The sequence below is a fragment of the Apostichopus japonicus genome, chromosome 9 (assembly GCF_037975245.1).
Source record: "Apostichopus japonicus isolate 1M-3 chromosome 9, ASM3797524v1, whole genome shotgun sequence".
NCBI lineage: Eukaryota > Metazoa > Echinodermata > Holothuroidea > Aspidochirotida > Stichopodidae > Apostichopus > Apostichopus japonicus.
The window spans coordinates 19,485,875-19,498,966 of record NC_092569.1 but is presented as its reverse complement, the minus strand read 5'-3'; the positions used below and the strand labels follow the sequence as shown (position 1 = coordinate 19,498,966).

The 13,092-nt window shown below is 33.7% G+C and overlaps 1 protein-coding gene across 3 annotated transcripts; it reads right to left on the bottom strand.

Moving 5' to 3' along the window:
• Nucleotides 1-1,545: 1,545 nt before the first annotated feature.
• LOC139973326 (uncharacterized) lies at nt 1,546-11,990 on the bottom strand. 3 transcript variants are annotated; one of them, XM_071979935.1, is made up of 8 exons: nt 11,666-11,990; nt 8,392-8,437; nt 7,104-7,270; nt 6,325-6,589; nt 5,493-5,728; nt 4,934-5,236; nt 4,184-4,448; nt 1,546-2,665 (listed from the first exon to the last, which is right to left on the bottom strand). In XM_071979935.1, exons 1-8 carry the CDS (start codon nt 11,744-11,746, stop codon nt 2,388-2,390), a joined length of 1,641 nt encoding a protein of 546 aa, XP_071836036.1. In that variant the 5' UTR covers nt 11,747-11,990; the 3' UTR covers nt 1,546-2,387. The 3 variants fall into 3 exon arrangements, with proteins under 3 accessions (XP_071836036.1, XP_071836037.1, XP_071836038.1); XM_071979936.1 differs by lacking the exon at nt 11,666-11,990 and adding an exon at nt 8,068-8,186 and having other exon boundaries at nt 8,392-8,430; XM_071979937.1 differs by lacking the exon at nt 8,392-8,437 and having other exon boundaries at nt 11,666-11,989.
• Between the last annotated feature and the right edge of the window lie 1,102 nt (nt 11,991-13,092).

The window sequence follows — 13,092 nt, the reverse complement described above, 5'->3', positions numbered from 1 at the left end:
ATCATGTAGACTAGTAATGATGGTTTGGTATGTGTCTTTCTTAACGCTGTATAATGAACTGTCCTCTACATCTTACCAAACCTCGTCGATTTTCACACTGGTTTAAAGTACGCTTTTTTATCTACTGATAGCAATTAAGTTCGACTATTCGTAAGTTTAGAGAAATTCAATGTGGTTTGATAATACTGTGCGTCCCCGAAGGTAACATTATATCTTACTTTACAATTTCTCAGTTGAAAATATTACTCTTTATTGAGGGATAACATTATATCTGGTGTAAATCTCAGTCGGGATTTCTTTCTTGCATTCAGTCGAGTAAAAATTAGACCACCTCACCAGAGCCTAGGACGCCCGTCCCCAAATCCCACCCCCCCCCCCCCCACCAAATGCCTCGAGTCGAAAGAAATAAGAATCACACAGCATGTCCTTTGAAATCATATGCACGTCGTTGATTAAAGCTGAGTTTATGTACGCGGTGCAGTATTATGATTTGAGATTCATTTTTATGCTGGACGGATGTCATTGTAGATTCTCACCAACAGGGGTGTATAGATATCGCATTAGTTAAAATGAAGGCGATATCCGAGTTATGTGCATTATGTACGTATAAAAATGTTTTAAAAATCGCGGAAACAAATTGTATTTCTTCATTTTAAAGCACATTCGCTCAAAACATGTTATGGTTATACAATTGATCTAGTAAGGATATTTGTTAAAAATGTTAAGGTTAGGCGTAGTTGAAAACATAATAGGGTTAGGCGCATTTTAAAACACGTTAGGATTATTCGTATTTTGTAACTTCTATCAATAAGTAAGGGTTAGGCGTATTTAAAAGCATATAAAAACATGTTAGAGTTAGACGTCTCTTAAATAAATGTTAGGGTAAGGTGTACTTATAAACATGTTAGGGTAAGGTGTATATAAAAACAAGTTAGAGTTGGGCGTATTTCCAAACATGTTAGGGTTAGGTATATTTATCATGTGGTAAGATGTATTGAGGAAAATGTTAGGGCAAGGTGTATTTTATAACTACTATAAATAAATCAGGGTTAGGCGTATTTAAAAATATATATTTATATAACCATGTAAGGGTTAGTAGTTAGAAACATATATATACATTTTAGGGTTAGGCGTAATTTAATACATGTTAGGGTAAGGGGTATTTGGAAACATGTTTGGGTAATGTTTATTCTATAACTACTAATATAAATAATAAATATTTTAGGGTTAAGCGTATTTAAAAACTAAAGGCTATATCAATTTAATGAACAGAAAGGTGTACAGACATAATGGTCTTATTTCGATAGAATTTTGCAAACCACAAGCTTTGACAGGTCTCGACATGTTTCCTTATACACTGGCTTTTCGTTTATGATTTAAACTCACGACGGTCTCTTTTTTCATTTTTGATTTTTGAATATAACTCAAAAGCTAAAACATTGAGAACAGGGGGGGGATACATTTTGTTGGCAATTCACAAACCATAGTAAATAGTAATCGTAGCGGTCGTAGCAAGACGAAAATAAGGACGGTTTTGTACAAAAGTTGGATATATCGCAATTTATTCTACTCGCAGTCGCACATAGACTCCATGGCTCCGTAAAACTATCGAAATACAAAAATAGAAAACTTAGAGTACTGAAAACAACATTTTATCATTTTATAGTTTGTTTTTGGGTACAAATAAAACTAGACAAATTTCACTATTTCACAAACATCAACCAGCAAACACACACGAAGAAAGCATTTAACTTATAATATATAAGCAATAAAATACCTCTTTAGCCCTTTAACATCGAGAACATCAAGAAAACACTGGTCCCTATTTACAAACAGCATTATATTACGTGGCATCACTTTCCAACCATTTCGCAAGTAATCAAGTGGCTGAATATCTGGCATGTAAAATACTGTATCCTGGCTAGACGCAACCAACGCCAGAAGTCCCTTTTCCGCGTGCGCCCAATATATGTATATATACCAATGGACATTGAAAAGGACTAATTACGTAACACAAATCACGAGGGTTAAACAAGCCAATCAAGCAAGGACTACGTTCAAACATGGGCGAATATTATGCAGCTGAATCTGAACAATTTGAAGTATGGTCAAACAAAGTTACACCAAATATTATGTAACAGACAACAATACGGAAACACACAAAATACATTTCGCTATAGTAATCAATCATTTGCATGGAATAGAAATTCTGTGTAAGTTTACACTAAACTAAAAACTATAGAAAAGGAGTCAGCATGTTTTGTAACATAATAATTGATAAATGCATTGTCATGACGATACACAACACATAGGACCAATACATCATTATATTTTAACTGTTGTTAACTTTTCTTGTGATATATTTTAATACACTCCGTTGTGGGTCTTTATGGTTCTACGTCGATTGCGCGAACTTTCATCTCTGTAAATTTAATGTGATTATAATCACCTGGAATGGTATCCCAATAAAAGTTATCACTATCATAGGGACTGTTTAGAGATGAATCATTATCATAATTATCATAAAAATTCATGTACAACCATGCACCATCAAAATAATGCGCTACATTGTCCGTTTCAGAGCTGTAAGCACTATAGTCATAATCATCGTTATCGTTGTCTCGTGTAGTGAACGGTTGGTCATCATGATAGGTCAGCGAATCACCTGTTTAATAAAAACAATAGAAGAAGTAACAGAAAGAAATTCAAAAATTAGTTCATTGCATCGATCAGTATACTTATAGTTATTCCAATAAGTAGATGTTTCCTATTACCTGTGATTTTGATTATTACAAACGAAAATATGTAGATAGGAAAAAAGAAGGGAAATAGGTCATCAACTCCTTTGTATGGCTCATTATGCTGTTGAACTATTGTTAATATTGTGTAAGCGCTTAGGTAATTCTGATTTGTTTGTTGTAACATTTTCTTTCATGATGACATCACAGAAAGAAAGATTGCTACATGGTCGAGGTATGCGCAACTTTCATTATGATATTCATAAGTACCACAAGAGTTCCTCGATCTGGCTCTTTGCAAATTAAAACAAGTTCATTCATGTGTGCTCAATTTTTATAAGTTTGTTTAGTTTATCTGTTTATCTCATATTATTTTATCAATAAGTTTTTAAAAACTGGAAATAGAGGACAATTGTCGTACACAACAGTTCTGTTTCAGTGTAGTTTTACAGGAGATTCGGCTTTCATTTACAAGAACAGCTACGGTTTATTTGGTTTCCTATTGTCATGTAATAGGATGGAAAATATTTAATTTAAGAAGCTCCCTTTTTCTTTACATGACCTACATTTCATTCTTCCAACACAATATAATTTCATGATGTAGCTATTCTAGGCGAGCACGCTGGTCTCCATATAGGCCGGAGCTTGATTTTATTCCAGCAAGAATAGTCTCCTCATCGTTACTTTTATCTAGCAACCAATGCGATATCAAGTTTTACACCACTTGAAGTTTACATAACTTTGATAGAAGGAGTAAGTAAGTAAAGTCAAAAGAGATCAACTTAAACCAACTCCAAAGGCAAGAGCTGTTATCGTACTCTCTAACACGAGCTACCCAGGAGCTCAGCCCCGTGAAATGATACGATAAGCATATTTAAGTTTGTGTTTGTGCGCACACGCGTGGTTGTTTTCGTATACGTAAAGATTTGTTAAGGGTACATAATCATGTTGCACTGGGATATTTTCCTCTTTCATCTTTTGACTGATGGATTTGTAAACATATGTGGTCGATACGTTACATGTGTGATTGCATTAGCAATTACTGTCAGCTTTCGGTATATCTTGTCGAATATAAGTGACTCATCTGTTCACTATGTGTGTGCCTTGTGCAAAGAAGTTTAGATATAATTAGGTACAGTATAAAATGACGGGTTTATATGTTACTAACTGATGTGTCTTGATTGTAAGTGTTTGTGGGTACAAATGTCCAGCTAATTGTCCAGAAATTTTTACCTAATAGATATTTGCCCATTAGTTGGATCAACAAACTATTACCAAGTAAATCACCAGGATCTGCCATCGAGTTAATAAGCTTATTTTCAACAAATGCAGAACGGTTTGTATAGGCTAGTAGATGATTAGCTAGTGAAATATATCATACAAATAGTACTAAATACTTCTTTATAAACAGGGTAGGTTTGATAATTCGGCAGATATTAACCTACCTGCATCTCCGTCAGAATAATTTCCAACATCTAGCCTGAAGTTATCGTTCTCGTCACTGATACGAAAGAAATCGTATTTGGCGTAGTAAGGAGCACCACCTTTTTCAACAAAGTCGATCCGGAGTTCATATTGTCTTTGGTTCGTCAAGCTATATATCTTTTCATTTCCGAGCCAGAAGTTCCGACTTCGATTACCAAAGCCAATCTTGTAGTCATCCCAATAGACATAAAAGTCTTGTGAAGCATCAACGCGACGCTGGAATACCTTGTTAAAAAATAAAAAATAAAACATCAACCCTTATCCAAAGGAACAACCAATAGATAACATGTTATGAAGTTTCTAAAACTAAATTCCTGAAAGTACTAACACAACACAGAGAATACTTCCTCTTAGGAATGCGCTCACAGTCGCAATAAATTAGGCATTCAACTTTCTCCGTCTAATGGGAAGCCTATTCCAGTGCTCTACACTACGGCAATGTTGTTTAAACTAGCTTACGGGTCTCAAATCGAACATGTGTCGCAAAATATTTTGGTGGAGTTTACAGATATATGTTGATGGAGTTTGATTATCTTCAAGTTATTTTTTTCACATCATATTCACAATCCAAGCTAGCTTTCATGTATTTTGAACGTCCGTTCTGAGGGATTGGGCTCTGGTGGTTCGTGGTTTGGTCCTCATGGATGACTTGTGTGTCGTCGGCCTAAAAGCTTGCGGATCACTGGTTTAAGAAAAACTGTCACACTTACCGTCCAGCCTCCCAAGTCGGACATGTTACAGTAAACTTCAAACAGAGAGTCAGGCCAAATTGTGGGTTTGATTTCATAGACGCCACTTGTTCTCACGCCATTGTTATACAGTGCGTTACAGTCCGTAGGCCTACATTGTGTGCCGTATCCGCTATATCCTGGTGGACAGTAACATTGTAAGAGACCGTTCCTTTCTTCACAATCTGCGTTAGGATCGCATTGATAACTATCGTCACACGAAAGATGATTATCCGTACAAGAACATTTTGTGCTACGGAATGGAGAGACGCAAACTCCTCCTTCCTGGAATTAAGAAACCATTACATGCATCATAAGTCACTTTAGGGATCTGAAAAGGTTTCTCCGATTAGTGATTTTATGAAATACTGCAAACAAACACAACTTTAATTGCAAAACTGCGTATATCCAAAGTTGAAAAGGGTGCTGGCTGGGAGGGTTCGGGAGAAAATGCCAATCGATCCACTAACCCAGTATAAAGCATCATTTGAATTGGTACACTGTTGGTAGTAGATATCACAATGTGAAAGAAAATACCTACATTTAACACTACACCTCTCACTCCATTTGTTTCACTTTCGATGTAACATCCGCAGTCCTCTATTCTAATGCAGTTATCACCGTTCATCAAAAATCCTCCAGGACAGACACACGAATGAGATCCTTTGCAGGAAGTGTTGACAAAACTATCAGGATCAGCACAGGTAGCATCGCAGAGTTCAAATTCATTGTAGATTGTATTTGTTGGACACCACTCGATGTAGTTATCTACAAAGACTAGCAGAATAAAAAATACAAAAACCATTAGCTATTGATTTAGTGAACTTCGCAACGAAACATAATGAGTTTTGCTAAATGCCAGTAGGGAGTGAGAACCTCAAGCAGTGGTTTTGTGTTTGATTGACAATTCTGACAGCATTACTCCAAATGTGAATGTAACTGATAAAACTATGTTACGTTCCCATAAAGATATTATCGCCAAAGTTCACTAAATTAGATAAACAACAATGAATAAAGCAAACCTAAATGAGTTGAAGATCTGACTTAGGAGATGATATAGCTAAACAGATACACTGCACAGAAGGATGTACCAATGGGGAATAATTAGTAAGTTCAGTTCAGTGTGTTAGTCGTATTCACACTGTACACAACAAACACAGTGTTGTAGAAACAGGAAATAAGACGGAGGGAAGTAAACTTAAAAACCCGTTCGGGCTTGAATATTATCTTTAATAGTGACATTTTAGTCATCTTGAAGTTTTTGATATCCATTGAAATCATATTTCCTCATATAAATCGAAAGTTCTTTTGACAAGACAAGACTTTTTGGAGAAACGAATAAACGCACTACAAAAGGATTTCTACATATTTACCTACTGTTCTGTTGGTTATTTCTGCTTTGACGATCTTGTAGTTGTTGGAGTCATCGCTTATTCGGAATGCATCATACGTCACATTGAAAGTTGAACCATCTGTTGTCGTCAAGTCAATACGGAGTTGATATCGCTTGTGATTGGTTAAGTATGAAAGCTTCTTATTACCGATCCATAATTCACTCGAAAGAAATCCAAATCCTAGCTGATAGTCTTCCCAGCTGCGAGTAAAATTGATTGTCCCGTCAAACCGACGTTGTATGATCTGCATAACAGAACAAGTAATTTGAACATAAGTTAGGAGGTACCGTATTAAGTTAAATTCTTTTTTTTGTTATGATGATTATTCAACATCAACGGAGCTATCCCATTTGAAGATATTTAGAAGCTGACCATCGGGATGAATACAAGTAGTATTTGATATGCATATTAAGATAAATTCTGCAAAGGATAACAAGTGAAATGAATTCTAGCAGGGTAAATAGTACAATTTCGTCGTATTTTAATATGAAATATACATTGGGATCATATTAATATCATCAGCTGAGCTTTCGATCAAGGACTTTTTTGATAGACCTGCTTGTAATTTCTCACATGTGAAATACCAACATTGTAATATTATTGAAGCATATTCTGCTAATCGTTTGGTCTAAAAAGAGCGTCAATGACTTGGGAAATATGGAAGCTAACATTAAAAAACTTTGCTCGTTTAGGCGAAAGAATCAGAATATGAGATTGATGTTTTGCATCAACATTCAAATTCAATTTGAACTACGTACCATCCATCCACCATCATCTACGCTGTTATCACAGTAGGCTTCGAAAGGTTCGGCATAGCCATCTGGTTTAATGAGATTAACACCACTGGAACTTGTAGATGAACACCGATGCAACACTTCTTGACAATCTCTTGGGTATTTAGGACGTTGATAAAGGAAAAAAAGGTCTGTAAAAGGAGAACAAGGGGTGACTCTGATATATTGAGAACACAGTTGTCTTCAAGATTTGTCATTAGGTTATCATGTAACGACAGAAGTTTATCCATGAATCATCCAAATTTGTAAACTCAAAATGAGTTAATTAAATAGTCATATATTTCATCTTGACTTTATGCAAGATTAATTAACAAATCAAAAGCGAGACTGCAATAGTAAGAAATGAGTGTTTTTTTTTTTTTTTGCAAAATATTATTACAATTGATATTATAAAAGATAGCCTGGTATTCTTCCACTAGTCTTGAATATTCAGTGATATTTTATAAATCAACATATAACTGAAATTTATTCACAAAGACACTTTCCAAATAGCTGTATTAATAAATGGTCAGTTTTGAACTGAACGGGAAAATTCAAGTTTAGTGAAAGTTATGAAAATAAAGATTTGAGTATGATATATATATACTACAAAGCAATAACAAAATGAAATTACTTTCTGAAAAACATAACAACATAATCTATTACTAATTTGCTTTTGAACGTAACACTCAATTCAGACATTACAACTTTTTCAAGAAAGTTCTTTTAAGGTTTTTACTTTGTTCTGAAAATAATCATGGAACATGTGTGATGTATATGTATGCTAGCTTAATGTTTAGTACACAAATTGCAACATATATATATATAACATATGCAACATATAAATAACCTTTTAGCTTTTCATATTAATTGATTAAAATACTGAGAAAAAATATGAAACCATGAATCGACAAATATTTAAGACCACCGAGCATCCTAACGTACGTACCATATGTTGACATATAGCCTTCTCATGCTATTTGTGTAAAAATTTCAAATATATAATGTCGAAGATTTGTTCAAACTGTCGTTAATTCCTACGGTCGAAATGTATTGACTTGCTTGTGACTGAAGGAAGTAATAAGTAAAATTAAAAATATATCTCTTCTTATATTACACGAGAGTCAGTGATCATAATAATATTAACGGATGTTGCCGTGACAAATGTTTGACATGGATTATGAGGAATATAAGCCTCCATCAATGATAAATTGTACGATGAACAGGAGATTGAAAAAAAAACGTCTTTAATAGAAATTGAATAAAACCTCACCGTGAACTTTTCCTTCAGTTGCTCCGACAAAGAGTTGTTGATTACTCTAAGTAAAGGAAAATCAAAGTCTTTATGCATATGTTATCAGCGAAAAATATAGTAAACATATTTCCCCCTAAATTATCAGTAACACTCGTGCTTAACTTATTTACATGTTATATTAAGTCGTGAACTATGAAGGCATATGTACTACATGAATCTGCGGTGCCTGTTTCCTGGAAATGGCGAATACTTTCCTATACTTTACTTGGGTAATAACAGCTAGGTTTGAGTTAAGCTTATTGTGTTGGAGTTTGAATCGAGTCCAGTCATAAATTGTCTAAAAGTCTTAAATTTTTGCATATTGAAATGGGTTGGGATCATTAAATATACTTTGGTTGTTTTGTGTATATTCTGAAAATCTAGAAGGGCCAGTATCCAAATTCGAATTATGACAATCTAAAAATGGGGATTCGTTTTCAACTAATGTTTGAATAAACTTTGATTACACATTGGAAACGTTACTTCAATGCAATAAATTGACATTCACCCGAAGGTTTACACATTTAAATCTAACGAACAAACGAAAATAGATCTATATATGACTTGCAGTGTTCTATATTGTCTTTTAAATTTGCCAATTATAAATATCCGCGTACCTTATACATTAACCAAACGTAACCACTAGACCGTCTTTCTCTTCAAATTTTCAGTTTTGTTTTTGAAGTTTTGAATAAAGTCGAGGTTTACTGCCTTAATGGGGGAAATAAGCATTAATTATCGTAAGAAACACTATGAAAATCTAAGCACAGAAACTACTTCAACGCTGTTTATTGATTCACAAAAATCTAAAAATATATATGTATATGTAGCTAAATAGTACCATTAAGCTATTGTTTCTTTTCGGTTGGATTTTTGGGGAAAACTTTATCAATGTTAAAATAGTGTCTCCAACAGATTGAATCAGCGATTTGTTACTGTACTGAATACCGTTCTTTCTACGATATCACTTTAAGCAAGTAAATCGGTAACAAGCTACCTCCTCTCTTTATTTAATTATTTTATTATTATTTGTGATAAATTTACGTTTACATATTTTGCAGATTTCATTATCGTTGTAATGAAGAATGATGTAAAAAGTTAGGTTATACTTAAATTTACAGTAGTATGAAAAAGAGGAATATCAAGTAACGGCAATTCGAGTAAAAATATTAGTCGACAAACAATATGTCACTGCAAACTCAACAAAAAGAATTTTACGAAAATAAATAATTAGATAAAATTGACTCAAAATTTATGTGGAAAAAAGGTATATATCTCGCAAAGAAGTATGGCATAATTAAACGAGTGAGTACTATAATGAATTTAATTTGATTCTCTAACTTTCGTTTTCAACTTTGTCGTATTAAAGTCAGTCCATGTAAAACAGCAAATTAGAAATGAAAGAAGATTCGAAAACATAACTTTTTACCTTTGATCCATCATCTGAAATTAGACTTGACTAAATTGATGAGAAAGAATCTCATTATACGGGGTGTTTACTATGAAAACAAAGCTATCACCATAAACGTAAAATTGTCGTTATTCATCCCTCTCGATCCCTTCTTTATCTCTTTTGGTCATTCTTAGAAATTCTTAATATTACGGTCTTTGTCCATTTGTGGTCGTAATAGACCAATTTGTAGGATGTCGTCACTTGCAGAAAAATCACGTCAGTTTTGGATTATAAATACAAAATATGATCAGGAACATTTAATGTGAATGTTTTTCAGAAATGCTTCAGAAAGAATACATGCGTGCGTATGATGTATCAGCCGATTTACACAGAGATTACAGTAACTACTGTAAATCTTAAAGTTTTGTACCACAGTAAAAACTGGATCGTGCTGACAAATCTGATAAATCGTTAGCATATGCTTTTAAGTTTACAGTAAATACTGAGGATATTTGTAATTCCAACAAATCCCAAACAACTGGATTTGTAGGAATTACACATATCCTCAGTTTTTACTGCAATCCTAATAACACATGCTACCGAATTATAGCACGATCTAGTTTTTACTGTGGTACAAAACTGTAAGATTTACAGTAGTAACTTTGTTCTCTATGTGTATCGGGTGCATGTATATATAAATGCAATGTTTTGATTACAACATGTTTTTTCTTCAAATTATGATAAAACTTAAATCAAAGTATTTATTTAAAATAGCAGCTCTAGACAGATGTCATTCTTTGATCAAATCGCAATAAAATTTGAAAAAAAAATTGAAAGATCTTTAAAATGACTTCAAAATCTTACGATAAACGCTAAATACTATATATTAACTTGTTTGTTACAGAACTCTAATGAAGCGCGAGTGAAATTTTACAGTCTCTTTTATTATACAAAATTTTGTTGAGAATAATCAGGAAACTTTTCTGAGCAATAGTTCCTACAAATGTATATTCAAAGAAGACGAAATTTAAATGCCATGTATTTGCAACGTGTAGCTTTTACTTCTGGAATTCCATAAAACAAAAGTAGAAGTGTTTTTGATTTCTCGTGCATGGCCTATATTGAGATATGACAACTATCTACAAAACTGCCAACAGTAAATACTTTACACTTTTCACATCACTTTAAATACCACGTGTTTTTCATATATATAGCTTTCATTTCTGGTATCAAATGAAAGGGATTTCCGTTTTGAAATATATGACGTATTAATATATATATTTGCATGACTGATGGTAGGAACACTTCCGATCTTCAACGGGGGATAAATAGCCTCGCAAAAGTATTCATAAGTAACATGCGTTATGGGCTTCTTATGTAGACCGCATTTATTGCATATGCCTCAGACCACTTGACGTCTAAATTAAAAGAATTTGGGACCGATGACCACATACCCCCTAAATTGATTTAAAACGGTATCAATGACCCCAGTGCAGCTATTCCCTCCATTGTTATGGTCTTCAAAATGGCTTGATAAAATGTTAGAAACTATAAGGAATCTTAAATTTATAGTTTTATATACAATGAAATTCAATCTTTACCTTTTACACTTACATGCCTGAAGCAAATGTGTTACGTATCACAACATTTTGTGGGCCTACTACATGGCAACCATAGTTGTATGATAACATGTTATTCATATTTATAAAGAAAGAAAAAGAAGATATTAAACTTATAGAAAAATAAGCCTTTCAAATGTTTAAATTAGATATTCATTTCCACACAGATGGAAAGTAAATTCTTAAAAATTAAGAATTCTTCGATACAACAAGAACAAGGATCATAACATGTTGAACTCACCGTTTCGTCTGCCAAAGTGAAACCGATCGTCACTGAACCTAGGAAAGATACCAGCACTGCTCGGACAAGGAGGCAGTCCATTCTTATGAATGATGGTTAAAATATGAATGAAAACACGAATGAAATGTATTTTAATTAAGAGGTTAGAAATAGCATCGATTTTTTTACAACAACGGATGATCTAAAGTTGTCACACATTGCTGACTTACAGAAAAATCACCTTTGGTGCTTTTGTCATCAATACACTTCCTCTACTTGGTCAGTAGATATTGAACAAAGGTATCAGTATACCAGGAAATTTAGATCTAGATTAACCTGAAGCTGAAGACTGTAACCAACAGAATACATGTATGTTTAAAGGTCAATTGGCGGAATATTGTGATAATCAATAAGGAAGTTTCCGTCTTGCTAGTATATATATTAAATGCCAGGTAACCCTGTTTCCGGAAATAAATAGATTCCGAGAACATCCAACTGTTTGAGGAAAGACTTTAAGGAATACGTGCTACCTCAAGGTATACACGTATCCTATTGTTATGTCTTGTTTTAGTTTACGGATATCAAAGGAAATTAATTAAGATGCTTCAAGAAGTTAAAAGTATTGGTCAAACATTGCAGATTGTTATGGTCGGGTATAACTGGGTGCATATGATTACTTGACCATTGGGTTACAATGTCGGTGTTTTTGGATATTGGCATGGTACATATGGAACACAAACTTATGGCATGTTTCCCCTACAGGGCCCCGATCTGGCATTCAATGCCGCTGCCTATCATGTCGTACTCCGTTTCATTGGTGATGATAGATACATACGGAAGGTTTAAACAGCTCAATCTTGTTTGCAAGTGCTTCCTTAATCATATCACTAAATATGAGAGTGTACCCGACGTACGAATTTGTAAAACAAACATAGAGCTCCGGTTTATTTTACAATCCAGCCGTGACGTTTCTGCACACTTTCATAAGGAATAGGAAATTTACTCTTTTTTTTACTTTTCTACCTATTACACTACTTATCGTCACTGAACAACAAAAATAGTTAATGCACTACCATGCACCATCGCAATAATTTTTTTTTTATTACAAATGTTTATTGACAAGTATCAGAATAATGTCAGTGTTATTTATTTTTCTCGTTACTAAACTGAAATACAAGAAATGGAAAATGGTTATCAACTCCTGTATGTATGTAGACATATGTATATTTTGTCATGCTGCTGAACTATTGCTAATATTGTTTAAGTCTTAAGTTAATCACCTACATGATCGAGGTATGCGCTATTTACAAAATAATATTCATAAGTAACGTTAGAGACCCCCTGATCTGGTCTGTTGTAAATTAAAGGAAGTTTTCAACAGGTTAGTTTGTGATCTATATTGTTTTTAATTTAGCCTTTATTTATTTTATCTATACGTTTTTAAAAAC